This window comes from Balaenoptera borealis (genome assembly GCF_965194805.1).
Source record: "Balaenoptera borealis genome assembly, chromosome: 17".
NCBI classification, from domain to species: domain Eukaryota; kingdom Metazoa; phylum Chordata; class Mammalia; order Artiodactyla; family Balaenopteridae; genus Balaenoptera; species Balaenoptera borealis.
In genome coordinates, this window is record NC_138876.1 from 77,992,304 (window position 1) to 78,016,210 (window position 23,907).

The window sequence follows — 23,907 nt, forward strand, 5'->3', positions numbered from 1 at the left end:
AAGAGACATGTACCACAATGTTCATTGCAGCACTATGTACGATAGCCAGGACGTGGAACCAACCTAAATGTCCATCGACAGATGAATGGATAAAGAAGATGTGGCATATATATACAATGGAATATTACTCAGCCATAAAAAGAAATGAAATTGAGTTATTTGTAGTGAGGTGGATGGACCTAGAGTCTGTCATACAGAGTGAAGTAAGTCAGAAAGAGAAAAACAAATACCGTATGCTAACACATATATATGGAGTCTAAAAAAAAAAAAATGGTACTGATGAACCTAGATGCAGGACAGGAATAAAGAGGCAGACATAGAGAATGGACTTGATGACATGGGATGGGAGGGCAAAGCTGGGGTGAAGTGAGAGTAACATCGAGGTATATACACTATCATATGTAAAATAGTTCGCTGGTGGGAAGCAGCAGCAAAGCACAGGGAGATCGGCTCGGCGCTTTGCGATGACCTAGAGGAGTGGGATAGTGAGGGTGGGAGGGAGGCTCAAGAGGGAGGGGGTATGGGGACATGTGTATGCATATGACTGATTTGCTTTGTTGTGCAACAGAAACTAACACGGTATTGTGAAGCAATTATACTTCAATAAAGATGTATAAATAAAAAAGAATAGGTGGGCAACTATAATTATTGAACTATAATTTTATGAAAGAACATGTTCACCTCTATGGTTCTCTTATCAACAGATCTTCTGTAAGTAGCAAAACCAAACCAAACCAGAAGGCCGGATGATTAATGTCACCCTACAGCCCCTGGAAAGCTTTTGGACAGATACCCAGATAATGAGCCCCAGGCACAGCTGGTCACAGGATGAGGGTATCAGTGGGAGCTGAGTAGGAGCCCAGGAGAAGCCGAGCTGAGAGCCAGGTTCAACGTGACGCAGAAAGGAAGGGACAAAGTCTGGAGTCAGTGTCAGGACTTTCTGGCATTCAGAAGTCTTCTACAGGCAAGACTGTGACTATATATACGGGCTCAAATTAGGCAAAAAGAAGACTAAAGAATTGTACCAACTTGGAGACTGGGCATAACGTACTGAGGTCTTGAATAGGCAGGACCACCCAACAAGAGAAGATGAGAAGATGTGGTGCCAGAATAGGATCTTGCTGTCCTCTGCCCTGAGAGCCAAAAGATGTATCCACAGAGACCCAGTTTCAGAAGGTGCTGGTCACTCGTGAGGCCCTCTCACGGTCCTATCTGAGATGCAGAGGAGACAGGGTGATGTATAATAGTCTGTTAATTTGGAGTCACAGACCCTTTCCAGCTGTGTGGCCTTGGGTGAGTGGCTTAACCTTTCTGACACTGTTTTTTCACCTCCATGTAGGGTAATATTAATACTTCCCTTGTGTTACTGTTACACAATGAACAATAAAGACTTAGAGTCTTTTGCTCCATGCTTAGCTCATAGATAAAACTTAGTAAGTGGTTATTGTCTCTGTTAAAAGGTTACTTGATGTAGAATTATACCATAAAAAAGATAAGATCAACAGTAACTGAAATCCATTTTTTACATAATGCAAGTAATAATGAAGTTGGAAGATAAAAACACAATGTTTTGTGGTCCAGAAGGGTTTCCTGAGTCCATCAAACCATAAGGCAAGTTTATTATGCCATCAGCATTGCGTTGGCTTTTGCACTGTAAAACAAATTAGCCATTCCAAGTCTGCCAAATACTTTCCAGAACCAGAAATTCTTTTTATCCCAGTTGCCATTTTGCAGGGAAATAGTTAAATCCCTCTGAGCTCCTTCTATCAGCTGGGAAGCAAACAGGAGAAGACAATACAACTATAAGATTTTCAGATTCATTAGAAATGTAAGAAGACAGTCAACTATCTATTGAAAAGTAAGTGTATAACCAGCTAGGCAAACTTATATAGAAAGACCTGAAGAAAGAGGTCTTTAAATAAAAAATTAAACATTGGTAGTTGAGGGCTGTTGTTAGTAAACCTAGAATTTAATGACAAGTTGTTAGACCAGACTTGCTCTTTCAGAAGTAGCTATAATAACTTATAAACACCTCAGTTAGCGATTCATTAGGTAATATTTTTTGACATATTTTCCTTAGAGACTGTCAAAAACAAACAAAAAAGAGAACAAAAGCATTTAGCATGATGATTCACTGAAACACACTGGCAATTCCCTTCTCCAATTGAGTTCCCTTTATCCTGAAGTTTCAGAAGGGCATCATGTAAATCATTTTTTCAACATATATGCTTTTTACTGCCCTGAAATGTAGTCAGTTTCCAGTAAGCCCTTTGTATATCTGCTTTAAAACACCGTGAAACACTACTAAAAAAAGCTGTAAAATTACGATGCAGTTTTTAATTGCTTACGCTACTCTGGTACTCCTCCAACTGCCTTACAAATATGAACTCATTTTGTCCTCAGATCAGTCCTCTGGGGTAGGTACTACTATCATCCGTCTTTCACAGATGAGGAGACAAAGATGTGAAAGCCAGAAGTAAGTCTCCTAGACTTTCCCTTGCAGAGCTGGCCTTCAACCCCGGAAGTCTGGGTCCAGACTCCCTGCCCTGAGTGCTGGTCGGTGCTGCCTTGGTTGCATCTTAAAGATGGATGCCTTTTCCTTTTTGGGAGCCCCGCCTCTGACTTAATTTTATATATTTATTTTTGGACCTCAAGGGCATGGAACTGACTTAACCATATGGCAGATTTTTGTCATACGTTTCTGCAAGCACTTCCTCTGTTTGATCATATGTTGCTTTCCTCCTTCTCATCTCCACCTTAATGTAATATTTAACATGCCTCTCTCCAGTTCATTCTCCGTGTGTTTATGTCAATGCATGTAACTGTATATCCTCGAAAACTGTCAGGATATTTGTGTGTGTGTTTTTAAAAATTATGTGCATTTTACTGTGCATGGATCTCCTTCGGCTGTGTTTCCTTTTCTTTTGAATTCCAAATCCTTCTGATCTAGCCATGTTGCTATAAGTAAAATGAGTTCATTATTTCTGACTGTCGCAGAGTATTCTACTGAATGTGCACAACACACTAATTATATTTCCCTCCAGTAATGAACCCCTATGTTGTTTCCAACTCCTTACCATTGCCAATGCTATGATGAATATTCTTCTATGTATGTCATGATGGATTCAAGCAGGAATTTCTCTAAGATAGACCTAGGGATGGAATTGCTAGATTCCATTCATACTTAGTTTCTCCAAGTATTTTTAGATTTCTCTTTAGCTGAGCTGTACCACTTTATACTTCTATCCACAATTCATAGTATTTCCTTTCTCCACATCCCGACCAGCATTTGTTATTATTCAAAGGTTTAAATTTTGCCAATGTGAGAGATACAAAGGCTGACATGTTTATGATAAGATGCCCAGCTCATTGAACATCAGACATAGAACTCTCACTCCACACATTTCCACCATTATTTTCTGGGAGAGAGCTGGGGGTGTGGTAGCTGTGGGCAGCACGCAGGCAGGTCGTGGGGGGAGAACCTGCCCACACTCCCTTCTCTGGAGATACCTGTTGCCCAGCACGGGGAGACCATAGCTGATGGTGTGATGTGGTAGCTGCTCGGAGGGAAAAAACTCAATATTTTTCAAAAGTCTTAAACTAAGAAAGTGTCAAATCATTGTACTGATTCATAAATATATCATTGTAATACATAGATACATGAATATATTGATCAATATATTTTTTAAACCTCAATTTAAAGTGTCTCTCAAATTAGAAGTTATAAAATATTTCATATATCCTAAAGTAATTTAAATTTCTGTTTTTCCTAGTCTCTTATTATTTAGCTTCAGAAGTTTTACCTTTCATATGTATATATTTTACAAATTTGAAATTTGTGGATGATTTTTGAGGTAGGAATCCAGCTTTATTTTGATATTATATATCAACCATTGTTACCAACACCATCTACTTAATAATCCATATTTTCCCTAATAATTTATGATGACACATCTAACATGTACCACGTTTCCAAGTCTGTTTCCGGGATCATGGTCTCGTTTCATTATTCTATATGTACTTGTGCGAACTAACCTAATTACTCTTATTTCCGAAAAGGTTTCTTAACTAATTATTTGAGGACATTTACTAGTTTGTATAATTTTAAAATATAATTTATATAATTTTTAGAATCAATAGAAAATTTCCCTCCAAAATTCTGCTGGGATATTTATTCTAATTGGTTTAATTGAATAATTTATGGAGGTTGACACCTTTATAATTTTAGGTATCCCATCTATGAAACAAGTATATATTTTATTTGTTTAGGTTTTCTTTTATGTTCTTTAATATAGAGTTTGAATGCTTTTCTCCATAAAGGTTGTAAGTATTCTGTGTTCGGGTATTTCCCATTCTTCATAGTTTTTCTTACAATTGTGAGTGGTATCTTATTTTCTTTTATAATTTCTAGTTGATTGTTACTGGTTATAGAGAATTACTACTGATCCTTTATACAGCACCCATGGTGGCCTTTAATTATTTGGCTATTTTATTAGTCTCTTCTGATCCTTATTCCACCTCTTACGTTTCCATATCTTTTCTCTTTGGCCATCAGTACTATATTTACACTTACAGGAAATGCTTCTAAAGTTTCTTCACTAAAAAATAAGATTTGATATGGCTTTTAGTTGCTAGATTCTTAGTTTAAGGGTTTTTAGCCCAAATAGGTGTTGAATATTTTACGTACTTTTTTCTACATCTGTTGGGATCACCACGTGGTTTTTCTCCTGGTTTACTAATGATTTTTATTACCCTATTGCCTGTTATCAAAAAAAAATAATCTATATGTTATTGATTCTTTTCACTTATCGAGTTTTTCTCTCTACCTTGTGAGTGCATAGTCAACTTTTGTGATTGTTTTGCGTGCTCAAGAAGAATATGTATTCTGTGCTTTGAGGATGTAAAATGTTCTGCTCATCTATTAGCACAAGCACATCAATTTGTTCCCTTCTGCGTCTTTTTCAACTATTTTGACTGTTGGCCAATTAATTTTCAGGAGGAATTTATTTAAAATCCCATCAGTTGTCAATTCAACTATTTTTTCCCTTGTAATTCTGTCCGTTGTTGAAACTATATTTCTAGGTGCGTATGGGCTCACAGTTTTGAGGTCTTCCGGATTATTTGTTTTCTTGCTAACATTTAACAATCTTTATCTTTTCTGATTTTGTTTACACTTTAAATTTTATTTTGTCATGTTAAAACTTTTTCCCTGAATATATGGAAAAAGCTCATATTTGGTTCATGTTTCATGAGTATATCTTTTCCTTTACTTTTCAAACTTTCTCTGGCCTTTTGTTTAAGTGTGTTTCTTTTAAGTAATATATTGACAGTTTTCACTTTTATTCAATATGGGTTTTCCTGTTGGTTAATTTAGGCTTTGTTTGGTAATTCCTGTCATTTAAAAATGATTTCAACCATTTTAATTCATATCTTTATTTACCTCGTATCTTTCTGTTTTTCTTGTAATTTCCAACCTTCAATTGGATCTAGTAAGTTTCCTTCTTATTTTTAAGAAAAGGTCAACATTTTGTCATCATTATCATGGCAATTTCCCAATTACCAAACTTTTGTTTATTTTTCTTGACATTTTCTAAAGCTTTTCAATAACCAAGTCTTCCTCTCAGTGGAGCTCTTGGTTAGTATCTTTCTCCTAGTGTCTCCCCCATGCTTGTCATGTGAAAATACTTTTAGAGTTTTAAACAGACATATATGTTGGCCATTGCTAACTTAGATAATAGTAACATTATTGAGTTTCTAGTCACTCATATTTTATTGCACATGCTTCCTGTTCTTTCTGAAGAACTCTGTCAAGAGTCCCCCAAGAGGCTTTGTATGATCAACTGTGCCAGGCTTAGTGTGCACGATAATATCTTCATTTTGTCCTCACTTTAGATAAGAGTTTAGCTCTTTGTCTTTTGTGCTTTGAAACTATTACTCTGTTGCTTTCTTCCATCCACTGTTACTGTTGTGAAATCCGATGTCTCTTTGAAGTGCTCTCCTATTCCTTTCCAGAAGATTTTAGAATGGTCTCGTTCATTGGTGTCACTCAACATTACCCTAATGGGTCTGACAGTTGAGGTTTTCTTATCTCTGCTATTCAGCATTCTTTGTTTGAATCTGGAAAATTTTAAGGAAATGTTTTCTCATGTATCCCCCGTCCCTCACCCACCTGACTTGTTAATTCTTTTCTTCTGGGACTCCTGTTAGGTCCATACTGACACTTGTCCTTCTATCCTTATCACTTGAGGTTTCCCTCATTCTTTCTATCACTTTATCCTTTTCTGATGACTGAGACTCCCTCAGCTGTATCCCCCCAGCATGGAAACATGTTGCTTTCTCTGTATAGTCTATCATTCAACCTGTTGATTGTGTTCTTTATTTCAACAGTTACCTTTTTCTCATCAATAACCCCAACTGAACATTCTGTTACTTCCAGCACTTGCCTCATGTTTCCAGTGTTCTTCTTAGATCCCTGAAGATATTTATTTGTGCTTAACGTGAAATTCCTGTTCCAGCCTGTCAGTTCATTCTGTGACCCTTGCTAGGTTTACTTTCTTGCTCTTCAAAGTACTGATGCTTCTCCATTATTATTACTTTTTTCCCCTTTGAGTTCTTATTCCCCTTGGAATTCTCTGTTACCCGGGGCTGGTGATATGGGTCTGGGAACAGGGAAAAAAATCTGAAATCCCAGCTTACTCTTTCTCCTAGGAGGTTTGGATTTGGGGTGAGCGTGGGGTCTCAGGACAGAGGTGCCCCAGACCTGCAATATGAACTCCACAAATCTGCACTTCCTCTCCTCCTCCTCTGATGAGCCTTTCTGCTGGAGAAGCCCCAGTAGCTCTGCCATGTCCTGCTCTTCTGCATGATGCCATCCTCTGATAATTTCTTAATCCACAGGGTGCGGTTAGGGAGATGGAGAGAGGAGAGGTTTCCCAGAGGTGACCATCGCTCATGCAGCTCTTGCCCTGTGCCGGCCTCAGGACCTTGTCTGCTGCTGGCACAGGCCAGTGTATGGCTCTCCTTTTCCACAGAAGGCACTGGGCAGACCGTGGCCACCCTTATGTGTGGGAAAAGGGAGCAAAAGGGGAAAGGGCGCAGCTGGAGTGGCCCTTCCCAGCCTGTCTCCTGCCTTGAACAACTGAGTCTCTAAGCTACTGTCTCTCTTCCAAACAGGAATAAAATTCTCTCTCAAAGCATTCCTCATGGCTTTATGTTATGTTCAGAGATGAATTAACCCCCTCACTTCTGTGATCTCTCCTGAGTGGGTTCTGAAGAAGTCAGCAGCTCCTGCAAGCTTACCGTCTTCTCTAGAACTAGAAATCCTGGTGACTTTAGGAGAAAGTTCCTGAGATAACACCTCTTGTTTTATATATTCATTGACTTATTTTTGAGAATAATGACCGCAGTGTTAGCATAGTGAGGTCCAGAGATTTACTGAAGTTCAATGTCAACACTACCAGTTAATCTCTATGCTTCTCTGGGCCTTGAACTTCTTGGCGTTTCAGTTTGCTCAACTGCAAGTTGGAAAAAATAACATGAATACACTTTTATTCAGCAGACACTGTGTGTCAGGCGCTAATATGAGGCCCAGACTAGTTCTCCAGATGGCTGGGACAATCAAAGGAGACAGTATGTGAAATAGCTAGATTGGCCAAAGAATACTCTATTGAAGCGGGAAAAGCGCATAGAACTTAAGGACTTGGGCTCTAGGGTGAGAAAGAGCGTTCAAATCTTGTCATTTAATGCTGTTATTTTTGAGCATGTTACGTAAAGTATCTGTGTATTAGTTTCTTAAAGTGTCAAGTGGAGGTAATGCCTACATCAAAAGATTGCTGTGGATTTAAATGAGATAATCTGATGACACACTTAGTGCTTACCCAATGCCTGACCTCTCTTATGTATTCAACAGACACTGGCTGTTATTCATGTGATATTTGCTCCTTTCTGGAATGGCCATGCTCCAAAAGCTTCATCACATCCCAAAGGAAATTAAAGGGACATTAACCTTAAATAATTTGATGATGCAGAATCTAAAGGTAGTAGGGCCTTCATTTAATAATGAATAACTATGATCACTCTTTTTGGCATAAAAGCATCTCTTGAATTCTTGAGTTATCTGGCTCAATAGCATGGTCTTTGAAGCAACAGGTAAAGCTTTTTGAACCATTGCCTAAGAACTTGGTCTTGAGGGACACTGCAGTATGTTGAAAAAGGAAATGCTTTGAATACTGACAATTCAAAACTTAAAGAAAATGTGTCTGGACTGGATTAGTCAATGGGGGATGTGCTTGGACATAAAGAAAGACAGAGGCTATAAGCTGAAGAGCAAGAATGCCATTATAAGACGCTGGGTCCAATGATTCCAAAGATTCCATTGTGGATTATGATTGAAGTTGTGGGAATGAAGAGTCATATTCCAGAATAACATTAATTTCTCCTGTCCCATACAGTAGCTACCGGCCACATGTGGCTATTAAACACTTGAAATATGGTTAGCATGATGGAGGTGAACTTAAATTTTATTTGATTTTTGCTGAAATTGAAATAGCCACATGGAGCCGGTGGTTACTGGGTTGAACAGTGCAATTGTTTCCTTTTCCTAGAAAAGGAAATTGGCAAAAAAAATGATGTCAGATTAAAAGTGGGTAATGAAGGAGGGAGAAAGATAGGTGTTCACAAAGACCCTCAGGGGAAGACTTCAGGGAGCCGGGAGATACGGATATCTTTTGTTTCCTTCAGGGTTCGTTAGAGAACCATCTGTCACCACCACTTTCAAAACCCTATGCCTCTGTGACTTTGTCGTCACCCTGCAATGCCTGTTAACATTTTCCCTTGTCACAAACATACCCCTGTGCTCGGAGCCCAGGGGAGCAACACGCCATATGGCACGGGTTCTACCAAGGCCAGAAGAGCAGCGCTGACGCCAGCGCGTGGAGATTAGTTTACACGGCATCAAAGGATTTCCTTCTGGACACATAGCACGTACCACCCCATATGCTGGCACGCAAAGGGCAGAAAGCTGCCTTGTGAGATGGCAGTACGATCTCCCCAGACTTAGTCATAGACAGCCAGAGCCTGTAATTTGCTAAGAAGAAATTTTAGCTCAACTTCTTGTGTGTTTGGGCAGGATGAATATTTGGATATGGGACATATTTTTGCGTGTGTGGTTAAAAACACATAGTACAGTGCTGTAGATAATAGCACTTTTTGCACAGCAAGTTTACAGAAAGGAAAAGAGGTACTTCCTCTTGTAGAAAAAATGATTTGAGGATGACCTCATGCTTGTTTGGCACTGTGACTTCTCAGCCTTTTCCTGCATATCTGGTGCTGTGCTGAGGTTTATGCTCAGGGCTTCCCAGGTTGAAATAGCAAGGTGAGGATGTTCCCAGGAGCACTTGCGAACTCACCTGAGTGCCCCCCTTCCAGCATCTATGTAGTGGGGAGATGTTCTCTAAGCAGCAGATGAGTAGTTTGTCAGTTATTCCCAGGCAATTCTGACTGCACTAGTGAAAGCAGGAAATGTGGGCTAGAGAGAGATTAACATGTAGAGGGAAAATCTCCCTTCCAGGTCACAAGGAGACCTCCCCAGACAAAAGCAGAGAGCAGGTCAACCCGATAAGAGGGTGCAGTAGGGATGCATTGATTGTTAAGACTCATTGCCACATGATGACAGCTTTTAATAGAAAACTTTTGTGATTTCAGGGACACCTAACTGTCTTCTCTGGTTATGGTAAAAAGTGTTTTCCCCCAGCCCCTGAATGATGCTCAGATATTTACAATATATTACGGAGCTGAATGTTGCAGTTTACAGAAACACGAAAAACTGCAATTGGATATATTGTTGGCCTAAACCCTAAATTAATATAGAGTTCACAATGAAAAAAAATTTAAGATGAAAAACTTCTCTATTTTATTATGAAATGAGGTTACTATATTTAGACCTGTGAACTTTATTTTTTTAAATTAATTAATTAATTAATTTTATTTTTGGCTGAGTTGGGTCTTTGTTGCTGCGTGCGGGCTTTCTCTAGTTGCGGCGAGAGGGAACTACTCTTTGTTGCAGTGCACAGCCTTCTCATTGCAGTGGCTTCTCTTGTTGAGGAGCACGGGCTCTAGGCACGCGGGCTTCAGTAGTTGTGTCTCGCAGGCTCAGTAGCTGTGGTGCACGGGCTTAACTGCTCTGCAGCATGTGGGATCCTCCCAGACCAGGGATCAAACTCATGTCCCCTGAACTGGCAGGCGGAATCCTAACTACTGCACCACCAGGGAAGTCCCAGGTTTACTGTTTAAGAATTCTAGGATTGTTGGGCTTCCCTCGTGGTGCAGTGGTTGAGAATCCGCCTGCCAATGCAGGAGACACGAGTTCGAGCCCTGGTCTGGGAGGATCCCACGTGCCGTGGAGCAGCTGGGCCCGTGAGCCACAACTACTGAGCCTGCACGTCTGGAGCCTATGCTCCACAACAGGAGAGGCCGCGATAGTGAGAGGCCCGCGCACCGCGATGAAGAGTGGCCCCTGCTCGCTGCAACTAGAGAAAGCCCTCACACAGAAATGAAGACCCAACACAGCCGAAAATAAATAAATAAATAAATAAATTTAAAAAAAGAATTCTAGGATTGTATAAAAAGAAAGATTTTAGTCATATTTCTTACAGTCCAGTCATGAGATAGGATCCTTTCTTTTTTTAAAAAATTAATTAATTTATTCTTTCTTTCTTTCTTTTTTTATTTGTGGCTGCACTGGGTCTTCGTTGCTGCGTTGCGGGCTTTCTCTAGTTGCGGCGAGCAGGGGCTACCCTTCGTTGCGGTGCGCGGGCTTCTCATCACCGTGGCTTCTCTTGCTGTGAAGCACGGGCTCTAGGCGCCCGGGCTTCAGTAGTTGTGGCTCACGGGATCCGTAGTTGTGGCTCGTGGGCTCTAGAGCGCAGTCTCAGTAGTTGCGGCGCACGGACTTAGTTGCTCCACGGCATGTGGGATCTTCCCGGACCAGGGCTTGAACCCGTGTCCCCTGCATTGGCAGGCAGATTCTTAACCACTGCGCCACCAGGGAAGCCCCAACTTTATCATTATTTATTTACACTCTGGGGCAGGACCCAGACTTCTGTGCAATAAAAAATGGTTGCGGCAGTGAAGAATGGGTAACAGTTTCAAAGAAAGTCTATTTCTTTCACTTGTTGTTTTTAAAGTTGACTGTACCGACACCCCTAATTATCCAATATTCCTAAACACATGCCAGTAGGTGTTATGGGAGGCGGATGCAAAGCATTTGAGTTCTCCCTCCACTGTGTGGTACCCTGGGATTTTTTCCTGATAAAATTTGGTTGACCCCTGTTTTATGAGTACTGTTTTTTTTTTTTTTTTTTTTGGCTGTTACTGCTGTAAAGCTTCTACAAATCTTGTGTGGCTCTGTCTTTCCCCCTTCCTTTCACCCTAAAAACATACCTACTAGATTCTCATCAGTGAGAACTTACATGAAACTTCAGTTTCCTTCATTTCACTTCATTACCATGTGATAATGCAGTTTTTTCCTCTTATACATTATTTCTATTAATAAACCACTCCACTGTAAAAGTGATTTTCTCTGGAATCTCAATGTGGGGAAAATAATCTAATTAGGAACTTTCCTTTTAGGTTATTTTGATTTCATTGTCTACATCAGAACTTTCTAGACTCTTCATTTTTTTTTTTTTTTTTTGGCTGCACTACAGGGCTTGTGGGATCTTAGTTCCACGACCAGGGATCGAACCCATACCCCCTGCAGTGGAAGTGTGGAGTCTTAACCACTGGACCTCCAGGGAAGTCCCCTTGCTAGACTCTTCAAATGGAAGAACAACAAAGTAGCACAACTTGCAATTAATTATGAGTTAGAAAAAATTATTTTGGAATCGATATCAGGTAAGTTCAAGATAAAAGATATTTTCCTACTTGGAAAATAAGTCTGATTGTTATGAAAAGTTACTAATACCTTAAATCTTAAATAGATTTGAAATTAATAGGTTTGAAATTAATATATAATTAAACAACTAACCCAAGAAACCCATATTTTGGCAAACATATTATTAAGTATGTGATCCTTTACCTGTCGCAGATTTTGGTGAATTATTCTTGAAATGGATTTTAGAATTCCAAAGGGAGTAGAATACGTCAGCAACTTAGTTCTTTGTTTTTTTTTTCTCCTTATTCTGTTTTTTCAGGAATTTAAATCAACACTGTCTCTGAATCATATATCACATAAAGTTTTCTTTAAAACATTTTATTTATAAGTTACTTTCTCTTCTAAAATTGACTAAAAGAAAACAATGATAATGGAAAACATTTACATAATGCTTATTGTGCTTATTATTCTAGGTACTTTATAGAAAGTAAATCATTTATTATTTATTTATCTAAAGAAAACAAAACACTAATTTGAAAATATACATGCACCCTATGTTCATTGCAGCATTACTTACATAACCAAGATATGGGCACAATCTAAGTGCCCATCAATATATGAATGGATGAAGAAGGTATGATATATATATACACACACACATACACCCTGGAATATTACTCAGCCATAAAAAAATGAGTTCTTTTTTATTTGCAACAACATGGATGGACCTAGAAGGTATTTTGCTAAGTTAAGCAAGTCAGACAGAGAAAGAAAATATGAATTCACTTATATGTGGAATCTAAAAACAAAACAAATGAACAAATATAACTAAACAGAAACAGAGTCGTAGAAACAGAGAACAAACAGGTGGTTGCCAGAGGGGCGTGGGGTGGGTGTATGAGAAAAAAAGGAGAGGGAGATGAAGAGGTACAAACTTCCAGCTACAAGATAGATGAGTCATGGGTATAAAATGTACAGTGTGGGGAATAGAGTCCTCAATTATGTAATAATTTTGTATAGTGACAGATGGTAACTACACTTATCATGGTGGTCATTTTGTAATGTATGGAAATATTGAATCACTCTGTAGTGCACCAGGAACTAACATAGTGCTGTAGGTCAATTATAGTTTGAAAACAAATAAGAAAACAAAGTCACAGAAAAAGAGATCAGATTTGTGGTTACCATAAGTGGGAGGTGGACGAGCGGGAATTGGATGAAGATAATCAATAAAAATTTACTAAAAAATATCATTTATCCTCTCAGTCCAATTAGCTCAACACTTTGTGGAACCCCATTTTAGAGATAAAGAAACTGAGGCACATTTTTCAGGCAGTCTAACAGCTAAAGTTCTTGCTTTTAACCTACAGTAGCTCCATGTCAATAAAAATTTTTGAATGATTAACTATTGTCTTAATTTGTGTTTTAATTTGGCTTGTAAGTGTGGACCTGTTTGAATCCAAGAGGATGTTCCCTGCCCACCAATAAGCCACGCTAGGTGCTGTGTGCCCTGGGGAACCCACCTCATGCTGTGGTGTGGTGTTCAGTTTTGCTGAGTGATTTTTGTCGGCACAGATGAGGGATCCATTTCGCCAAACAGATTCACATCAATCCAGCTCATGAGATGGTGAAGCCAATTACCAGGGAGATTGGATGGTTGGTTTCTCTGTTCGGCACCTTCTCCAGCTGTATGTGGACTTGAGGGGACTCCAAAGTTTAACCAGAAATATGACCAGTGGGCCTGGATCAGTGCAGAAGGAGGGCTCATGTGATTTGAATAGTAGCTGGCATCAGGTTATTACAAAATGACTGTTACATTATGGGTAAGCCTCCTACTCAGACCAGACAGACTAAATCCTTAGGTCAGGGCCCCCTTGACCCTGAGCCCCACCACGGTTCGTCCATGACACTCTTCCTTCCCAGAATTCTATTTCTGGACAACCATTCCCAACGACCCAAATGATGACATTTGGCTTAGATATGTTCACACTATCAGTTAGGCAAGTGGATTTCAGCCTTTTTTGACCGGATACACAATAAGAAACATATGGGAAATTTACATTGTACATTGTGGCCAGTCTTCCTCTTCAAGTGGCTGTGCATTTTATCTCTATTGCTTTGCGTTCAGTTTGTAGAGTGAATCTCAGAAGCTGAGCTTGCAGCACTTAGGAGATCCCAGCTGATGCTGCTTTCTTCCCAGAACCGGGAAGCAGAGCATTTCTCATGGAGGGAGAAATGATCATACCTTCCAGAGAAAAATGCATCCTGTCTTCAGTAGAGTGCAGTAGCTCCTATAACATAAATGCATTTGACTTACCCATTTATTCAGTAACTCTCTGTTAAGAACCCATTATTTACTCAGAGTTCAGTTAGGCAGACAACTAATTGCGTTATTCATTTTATTTTCCATAAATTGGAAAGTGCTGCCCCGACACAGGGTTGGAAGAACTCTCTGGCCCTGCGCATCTCTGACCAGACCTTATTTAAAAAAGAAAACAAATACTTTAACGATCGTAATTATTATAATTTACTGTTGTTGTTGTGTGGTGATGTAACTAAAATCTCAAGGGGCAACCAAACACATGATGCAAAGCTAGTTAGCTGTGACCCTCAGATTTGGTCTCCTGCTCCATAGTTTCCTTTAGAAAGCACAGATCTTAGGTCTGTGGAGCTGAACAGCTGCCCACAGAGATTTACTTTTCAGTATTTTTTTTAAAACCTAAAAAGTTTCCCCTCTTCCACGAGATCCTTCTTGGTCACATTCTACAGTGAGAGCTGATTGGAGTGAGTCCTTCGTACTCACTTTGCGTGTACGGCTTTGTGGCATCGCAATGTCCTGGTTAACGTGAGTTAACTCGTGTTGATGGTTCCACTGTCCCGTGTTCGCCGCTGATGGAATCGGAGGCTCTCTGGGGACAGACGCTGGCGCTGCTGACATCAGCTGTCATCACACAGCACCAGGACACGCAGGCACCCATGGAAGCTGGTGACTGATATATGTGTTCCTCGCCCCCAGGCCCTGGGAGGCTGGAGGGGTGGCCGCCCCCGATGGCCGATGCGCAGCCTTCAACAATCTGCTTTGGGAAGAGACGCGATGTGAACAATCTGTTCTTTCTTTTCAAAAGGCAGTTTTCAGCACACCCTTTGGTTTACTTTGGGATTGACAGGAAACTACAATGAGGAAGTAATTTCTTAGAAAAATTCTTCTGTTTCTAATCAAAATCTGCTTTTGGCTACCAACTTGCCTGTGCTTTCATGTCCCAAAGCATCCATTCTCAACGTGCTTCTCTTGTTTTCCCACCATCACTTCTACATGGATTTGCCTCTTGACAGAAATGAAGCAAAGCAAAACAAAACGCTCTGAAGGCCCCCAGCTGTTGAAAAAGGGAAGGTCACGATAATGTTTATGTTTATAGGCTGATTTTCTTCCTTCCTTCCTTCCCTCTCTCTATCTCTCTTTCTTTCTTTCCTTTTTTTTTTTTTTTTCCTGTCTAGAAACAGAAACTGCAATAGTGGCTAAATCCATGTTTTCTTGACTGTTAAAAAGAGAAAGGGACTATCAAAGAAATGATGAGGGGACAGTACTTCATGATTCACGTCCATGAGCCCTCAGTGCATTCATTCTAACACACGTTCTGAGGCTCTTCCAGAGAGATGGGGGGAGAATGACATAAAAAGGGGGTTTTACCAAATGCTCCACTTCGAAAAGAAAAGTGAGAGTGAGAGCAGGAAAGAAAGCTCATGGGAGAAGGTGCGGGTGTGTGTGTGTGTGTTGGGGGAATAGGCTGAGAGCTAGAAAAATGCAGCGACATAAATCAGGCTTGTGCTGAGTTTCCTGCTTTTTTATTGGTTTGTTCCCCGTGGTGCTTTCACTAAAACTGCTTCCTCTTTCTCTATACTCATTTTGTTTCCAGTCCAGAAGGTCTTGGGTGATGTTGGTGAGATTCCAAACATCTGGGTTTTGAGACAGAGAGAGAGAGAGAAAGAGAGAGAGAGAGAGAAGCACGCGCGCGAGAGATCTCCACGGTTAAGTAACTTAATCTTCACAGCCCCCTGGAATGCTCTGTTTCCTGTTTCCAAGAGGTCTGATGACTCTTCATTGCTGGACATCTATTGATCACTGTGGGAATCAGGCCTGATGCTCACCTGTTTACTTAAGAGATAAATAAGAGGTAATCAAGTTTATGACATTTTTCATAATACCCGGAGTTATCATATTACACCGTACCTCAATATGTAATATTTGTATATAATTTTTACATGTATCATTACTAGAAGCCCCACATTTAGAGTGTTACTTTGTGCCAGACCCTGAGATAAGTGCTTCACACACATTAGCTCATTTAATCCTCACAATAATCCCAACAGGTAATTAGTGTTATCATTCTTATTGTATAGTTGAGAAAACCGAGGTCCATAGGAGCTACGTGACATGCTAGAAAATAGTATAACTGATCTCTAAATCTAAGTCTTCCTGGCTTAAGAATCCTGAACAATGATTTTTGTGATATTTCAGTTCATAACTGTAAGTACTAACATGGATAATGAAACTAATAAATGAAGCCGTGAGATCCCCTACTTTGTTCATTTGAGCATGTTTAATTAAAATATTGGTTTTCATTTTCTGCACTTTATTTCTCTACCTAAGTGATCTCTTTAGTAGTTAACAAAAGGGAGATGTGAGCTGTTTTTTCAAGGAGAAAATCTTAAAACATTCAATAAATATGAGGTTCCATACTTGTTACAAATAATTCAGAGCAAAAGTAAGGCATTAGGTTAAAATGCATGGATGATAATGGTGAAAATGACACTTGAATCTACCACATTCCTTCCTTCTAAATTCTAAAAGATTGAGTATAATAGCTATCAATTACTTAATATTTTTTATGTATAACTCCAGTTATCTATTGCTATGGAACAAACTACTCTAATAAAATTTAGTAGCTTAATACAACAACTACTGTATTATATGCCATAAATTTTGTGGGTTAAGAATTCAGAAATAGCTCAGCTGGCTGGGTCTTCTGCTTCATGTGACATCGCCTGGGGTCACCCAGCAGTTGTCAGCTGATGTTTGGGGCAACTTCGAGCAGTACTGTCCAATCACATATATGCATATAGTTTTAAATTTTCTAATAGCCACATTTAAAAAGTTTAAATAAGTAGAATTAACTTTAATAGCATATTTTATTTTCACCCAATACATCTAAAATATTGTCATTTAAACATATAATCACTATGCAAATTTTAATGAGATATTTTTGGTATGTTTTTTGAAGTCCAATGTGCATTTTACTCTTATGGTACATCTCAGTTTGGACTATCAACACTTCGAGGGCCCAGTAGCCATGTGTGGCTGCCATATTGGATTGCACAGGTTGCTGGAGACTCCAGGATATCTCTCCTCTCATGCGTGCCCCCCTGCTGGAGTTGGCTGGAAGGCTGGGCTCACTGAACTTCTCTCCTTCTTTGAATATCCTCAGGATTTACCACGTGGTTTCTGCTGCGGGTAGTCAGTCTTCTTACACGACAGCTCAGTTTCCAAGAGACAGAGGTAGAAGCTGTCAGTCCTTTTAAAGCGTGAGTCCTAAACTAGCACAACATCATCTCCTCTGTACTGGCTATAACAAAACAGTCACAGGCCAGCCCAGGTTCAAGGGGAAGGGAAACTGCCCCACCACTCAATGGAGGGCTGATCAACGAATTTATAGCTATCTTTAATATGCCAGGAGAACATTTATTAGTTTATCTCAAAGTGTGATACAGTAAAGTTGCATATTTTAAAAACTCTTTACATACTTTTTTAGGATACTGAAATACAGTGTATAATGGAAGTGAAGAAATAGTCACACATATTTTGTAGACATGGAATTATAGTCATATATGAATTGATTATAGATGTTGAGTCATATATACACTTTTAGAAAGGACAATTTGTCATATGTGATTTATTTCATATTAGATTCTTGATTAAATAACACAATACCTAATATCAACATTGTTCCTACAGGAAAATAAAAAGCAATTTTCTTCTTCCATTATTGTCCAATGCTACCACTATACCACATTGAGAAGCAAGGGGTGCCCATTTTAATTCTACAGTTATGACAAATCATTATAATTCTTTATCTTATTTCTCTATGGACTTTTATTTTTATAATTGTTCTGCCATGGACTCTAATGTTTTGAGTAATCATTGTTCTGCCAATGATTCTAAACCTTGTTTGGATGAATATTTAACAAACTGGAGATTGTTATTTGTTTTCAAATAACCGCCTGCAAATATGAAAGTGGTGACTATAGCAATTACAAAAAAAAGAGAAACATAGGGACTTATTTCCCTTTTTAAAAAAACTTTCCAGCTATTTGGATAGGTCAGATGAACTCTCATTTATATTGAAATCAATAATTTATGAGTACTAACTACAGAGAAAAAAATTAAAACAAGGGAATAAGGAATTCTATGAACTGCTGTCTCTAGGTAATAATATATTGTGATTCTGAAATATATTAGTTTCGTCACTAAGCTAGAGAACAGCAACTGAGTTTGACTAATTTAGCACTGCCATCAAAAGCGCTTGACTGTCCCCTGGAAGAAGGCAGCCTCTGTGACTAGTCATAGGATTTGCCCAAACTCCTTGTTTTTTTCATCTTTATTAGATTATAATTGCTTTACAATGTTGTGTTAGTTTCTGCTGTACAACAAAGTGAATCAGCTCTGTGTATCCCTATATCCCCTCCCTCTTGGGCCTCCCTCCCACCCTCCCCATCCCACCCTTCTAGGTCGTCACATGTTTTTGATAATGACAAGTTTCTGCTTTCAGACTTGTCTACTCTCTGTTGAGCAGAGCTGAGATTAGCGATTTTGTCAGGTGTGGTAGAAATCTGTAATGGATCAACCAAGAAATAGTGAGCTGGATGAATTTACCAGGTCCATCAAGCCTCAAATTTCATGATATGCCTGAAAATAAGTGGTAATTGAAAATATACTCACTAAGGCTAGAGAGAAGAGGTTATGTTTTCAGTTCAGATCTTCACTGGATTATGCAGAAGATGCCAATATATAAGTTTGCACACAAACCAGACAGTTTCTTTAGTGTGACTTGGTGATTCAGTCATTTCAGCTCTCCCACATGGAACAGCAGAAGCTTCTATAATAGAATTTGATGTGGGAGTTTGGAGGGCACGATGATCAATAAATTTGCTATTGACTTGTAAGGCAGCTGACAAATTCACCATCTCAGAAGTTCTGAATTGAATTAGAACTCTTATCCCCTGTATACACTGAATAAGTGAGGCATCAGATTAAAATTAATCTTGTAAATTCAGACCCAAGAAACAAATAAGAGGGATTAACCACGTTAAAAGCCACTGGGCTTTTATGCACTCAACTTATTTATTACTGTCTCACTATATTCTATCCTTCAATTTTATACGAATTGCCAAAGACCATTCAGTAGAAGGAAAGTGGTCTACTATTTACAAACACTAAAAATTTGAAAATCCACTTATAAAATCCATTACTATGTGCCAGAGGTACTGTGTAAGGCAATGTACCTTTATGTTCCTATTTGTGCTCACCACAAATCCTAAAGGTGATACTATTATCATGTCCATTTCACAGATGATAAAACTGAGGCTCTGCATCTCCCAGAGAGGAGATTTCCAGCAAGTCCCAACAGTGAGACACCCGAGTGCCTTCTCTGCCATCAGCGAGTCTCAGCCATGCCGCCCACACCAGGTCTGGGTTCCAGCAGGGAGGTCTGGGGAAGATCTTTCTGGAGCCCACAAGTTGGGGTTACCCTCACATCTGCTGCTCCCAAACTCTCATCATTCTCCTTCATGCTCAGCAGCCAGCTCTCCTTGTCTCCAATCTTCTGCTAATCATTCTTTAGGTTTAACATTGTGTTTGCAAACATTGTGTGGTTTCTGTCTCCTGGCTGGACCCTGACTAATACAACAGGATATTTTTATAAAATCTTCATAAACAAAGGCAATCATTGCACTTTTTTTTTTTTTTTTTTTTTTAATAGGGGAAGCAACAGAGGCACAGAGCAGTAAGTGTCTTGCTCAGATCTTCTGGTTCTGGTATTCTGTAGGGCCGGCTCTGCTTTATCCCCCTCCGCTTTCAAAGGTTGGAGGTTCCCGGGGCTCGGTCTCCATCATAGTCTGGGCAGCTTCATGATTCTTTAAGCTCCAACTAGCACCCTCTTATGGACTGAGTTGTGTTCCCCCAAATTCATATGTTGAAGCGTTAACCCCCCAAGGTGCCTCTATTTGGAGAAAGGGCCTTAAAGAAGGTAATTAAGGTTAAACGAGGTTATAAGGGAGGGGCTCTAATCCAATATGACTGATGTCTTTATAGAGACACAGAGGAAAGGCCACGTGGGGACACAGAGAAGGTGGGCGTCTACAAGCTGAGGAGAGAGGCCTCACAAAGAACCGGCACTCCCGACACCTTGACCTTGGACTTCCAGCCTCCAGATCTGTGACAACACAAATTTCTGTTGTTTAAGCCGCCCAGGCTGTGGTACTTACCACCCCAAAGCTGGTGAATCTTTATCCATACCTCCAGCTTTATTGTTTACCATACATCTGCACATTGTTTTCAAACTTTAATCTTTCCTTTCAAAGTACTCCTCATTATAAATTCTGTATCATAATTAATGGCTTCAATAGTTATGGAGTCACTTGAGCCTCAGACCTCAGAATCTCCCCTTTCCTTAGTGTCTCATGGGTCTTTTAGTCATGATAATTCTAACTACTATATGTTCAAGTTCATTTCCTCCTATGCTTCCTATACCACTTGCTTATATCACGATTTCATTGTATTTGCTTTGTACCTTTGCCGTAGGCAAGGTGATCTCAAAGTGTCTGATCTCTCCTTTTCTGGTGCATCCCTTTTCACTCCAGACCTTAAATCTTGGTCTGATTATGTCGCTTTAAAAACCTGTGACAGCCTCTTACTCCCCGTAGCGATTCCCAAGCTACATCTCACAGAATGTATCCCGAGAGATGTTCCTATAAAAAAGGCTTTGTGGTTTGCCTCACAATGCCTGCATGTGTAGTAAAGGCTCGTAAAAGACCTGCAGAAAAGTCTTCTATTTAATTTTATTTAGCCCCACATTTTTCAAATTCAGGAACTATCTCCCTCACCTCCTCCATCCCATTTTTCCCTCTTTGTACATGTTTGCAAACATTGACGTTTAAGATAAAATAATGGCAGGCTCTGTGGTTGTTGACTTTTTGTGGACACTGCAGGTGCTCCATCCACATCTCCTTGAGTCCCTTTATTGTTTCTGAGGGGCTGCACTTAGCCTACTGGAGCTCCTTGCCCACTTCCTTTCCGTGGTGTGACCTGAGCCTGGGGCTGAAGGATCCCAGAGAAGCAGGAAAATCCAGCTGTCTTGCCTCAGGTCTAGATGCTTCTAAGGTAATATCTACATCACAGAAATCCCCGGTGGCATGTGCTGGCAGGGCGATCAAGGGAGCTCTGCCTAGAATCAGACTCTCTTTCCCTTCCTTGACCTACTTCCTCCCCTCCTGCACCTGGCTCTCCTGGGAGTGTTCATAAACACCTGCAGACAATTCCCTGTCTCAAGGTGTGCATCTGGGGACCCTGACATAAGAAAGTCCCCCAAGATCCTTTTGATGTCTCTCATTGTGTGGCAGTTATGTGATCAAAAAAGAGCAGTACTTCCATCTCTCTGCCACAGTGACTGACACGGGAGAAAGCAAGCCTTATAAAAACATCCTTCATGCTTTTTTTCCTACCTCTACTTGGTTAAAAAGAATTCTACACTCCAGTCTGGACATTAAGTTTTCTAATTGCTTCCCACTCCCCACCCATCCCCAATAATATTTAATAATGTTTTCAGAAAGTTCATCTATTTCTGCTTGTATGTTTTGCAAATGGGTTTTACTTTGCTTTGCTACACTTTTGGAAGATAATTCTCTCTAGATAGTCAAGTTAAGTAGATGAATTTCTGTATAAAATATGATCAGAATTCTTAAATATTCAGAAAATTAGGTAAGTATGATGCATTATTTTTATAGAGCTATACAACTAATCAAATTTTTATAAAAATGTGAGTCTAGAGAAATGCTGATTGGGGGCAGATAACTTTCAGGTTAACATTCTACATTATTGTAACAATTCATTCTTAAGTGATAATTCTTGATAAACATGAGCATTGCTCTTTAAAATCTTTCTCCTAAACTAGTAGGTCTTCTTCTACCTGGATCTCTGCTTCTCCATCAGAGGAAATAAGAGCTTATAAAATATTATGAAATAATGACAAAGTTTGTTTGCTCTTTGGAGGAGGAGATACATGAATATACTTGTATACAAAACCCCACACGTTTATTATGGAGGAAACTGTGAAATTTACATGACCTTGATTCCAATTCTGAATAAAAAATAAAAGGAAATAAAAATCTCAGGGCCAAAAAGGGGGAAGACTTTTCCTTTTGGTAAACTGGGGTTTGGAGAACTGTCCGGATGGACCGCTGTGGACCTGTCCCTGCTTCTCTGGCTGCTTTCTGTCCTCTGTCTCTCCGACAGTTCCAAAGTCCTTAGAGGATGCCTCCTAAGTATGCATCACTTTTATTTTGGATTTGCTTTTGTCTTTCCCGGAAGGATGCCTGAGGAGGTGAGGACTGGGGATGGAGGGCACAGAACACAGGCAGCATTTATTTGCATGTGTGAGCCACTTGTAAAGAGAGTCTAAAATGGGAATGAAAGTGTTATAAATGAGAATCTTTCTGAGCTTGAATATTTTTAACCAGTAAAATGGGGTAACAAAATCTTCCCCCCTGTTTTCTTAGAAGATTTAAACAGATTAAATTTGTAAAGAACCCTTACTTGCCAGAGCTCAGCTAACGCCCGTTTCTCAGCCTATTCCATGTGCCCTCACCCTTAAACGTCACTGTGGGAGAGTAAGAAGTCTTGGAATTTGGGGGGCATTATTAGATTGTCACATGTGCTGAAAGACTTCACTTTCGTAAAAACTGGAGTGTGCATGCATGCATTATTTCTGCCCAGACACCCAGGTATGCAAGCATAGGGTGAATTAACTTGAAAGCAACTATATTGTTTTGCAGTGGGTTAATTTCAATTCAGCACACGAGGGCTAGCAGCTGCCAGCGGAGCTGCTCTTTGAATATTTCATTATGAAACTCTATTTACAAGAAAAATTAAGTTTTATTCCCCCCCCCCAGATTCCTCTCCATTTTCGTAGGGACCCAGATATTGAGGCTCCGGGCATGCTGCCCAACAACGTTTCCTGCCTGCGGACACACACCTGCTAACGTGTGTGCTATCATCTCTCGTTCTTCCCTGGAGATAACTGTCCATAGCTGCTTCACTGAGGTGTGGACTCCTATGTATTTCCGGGATCAGCGATCCCTTTGGAAAAGCTCATTTAAAAAATATTAGAGAACAGCTCTAGCTCGAAAGTAGATTTTAAGCTTGAAATGTATTCCATAAAGGCACCTGGTGTTCTCAGGATGCAATTCGGAAGAAGCCACTGGAAGATTTTGTTAAAATATCTCGGTCTTTCTCCAAACCCCTGAATTTATGAATATTCCTTACCACTTTCTACCTACTTTTTTCTCTGCAGATAGAGTATCACTACGTATAATCCACCATAATCAAAATCAAGCAAAAGACAAAACAGGTATGTGGTCAGTTAGAGCAGCGCAGGGATTTTCTCTCTTTTATGCTCCATGTCCATCGTGGCCTTGGTTGATCACTCACCGCTCATCTCTTCCTGGAGAAGGGACATCTGGGTGAAAATCCCAGCTCTACAGCCTTGGGCAAGTTACTTCACCACTCTGTGCCTTGATCCCCAATGTATGACGTTGGGATGGTGCCGACAACAGTACTAACATCCCAGGTTGTTGTAAGGACGAAATGCATGTAAAACACGTAAGAAGTGAGCTGCAGTCAGTATGTTCTTCGTAAGCACTAACTACTGTTGCTATACATGTATGTCAAAGGTATCATTTCCAATGATTTAACCTTAAGATAATTC

General features: G+C 39.8%; 1 protein-coding gene across 32 annotated transcripts in view; it reads left to right on the forward strand.

Annotated features, from left to right (window-relative positions):
* The first annotated feature begins 4,059 nt into the window (after positions 1 to 4,059).
* Positions 4,060 to 23,907, forward strand: part of LOC309615326 (uncharacterized protein) — a 33,995-nt gene continuing 14,147 nt past the window's right edge. For 23 of the 32 annotated variants that reach the window (XR_014236726.1, XR_014236727.1, XR_014236728.1 and 20 more), the window contains exons 1-3: positions 15,959 to 16,044; positions 19,497 to 19,613; positions 20,238 to 23,550. Coding sequence is in view for 2 of the 32 variants with exons in the window: in XM_082364800.1 (XP_082220926.1) it covers positions 23,451 to 23,550 (100 nt within the window). In the remaining 30 variants the exon portion in view is untranslated. Of the gene's footprint in view, positions 13,529 to 15,786; positions 16,045 to 19,496; positions 19,614 to 20,237; positions 23,551 to 23,907 lie in introns of those variants that run through there. The other 9 variants (XM_082364805.1, XM_082364802.1, XR_014236725.1 and 6 more) reach the window with 7 other exon arrangements.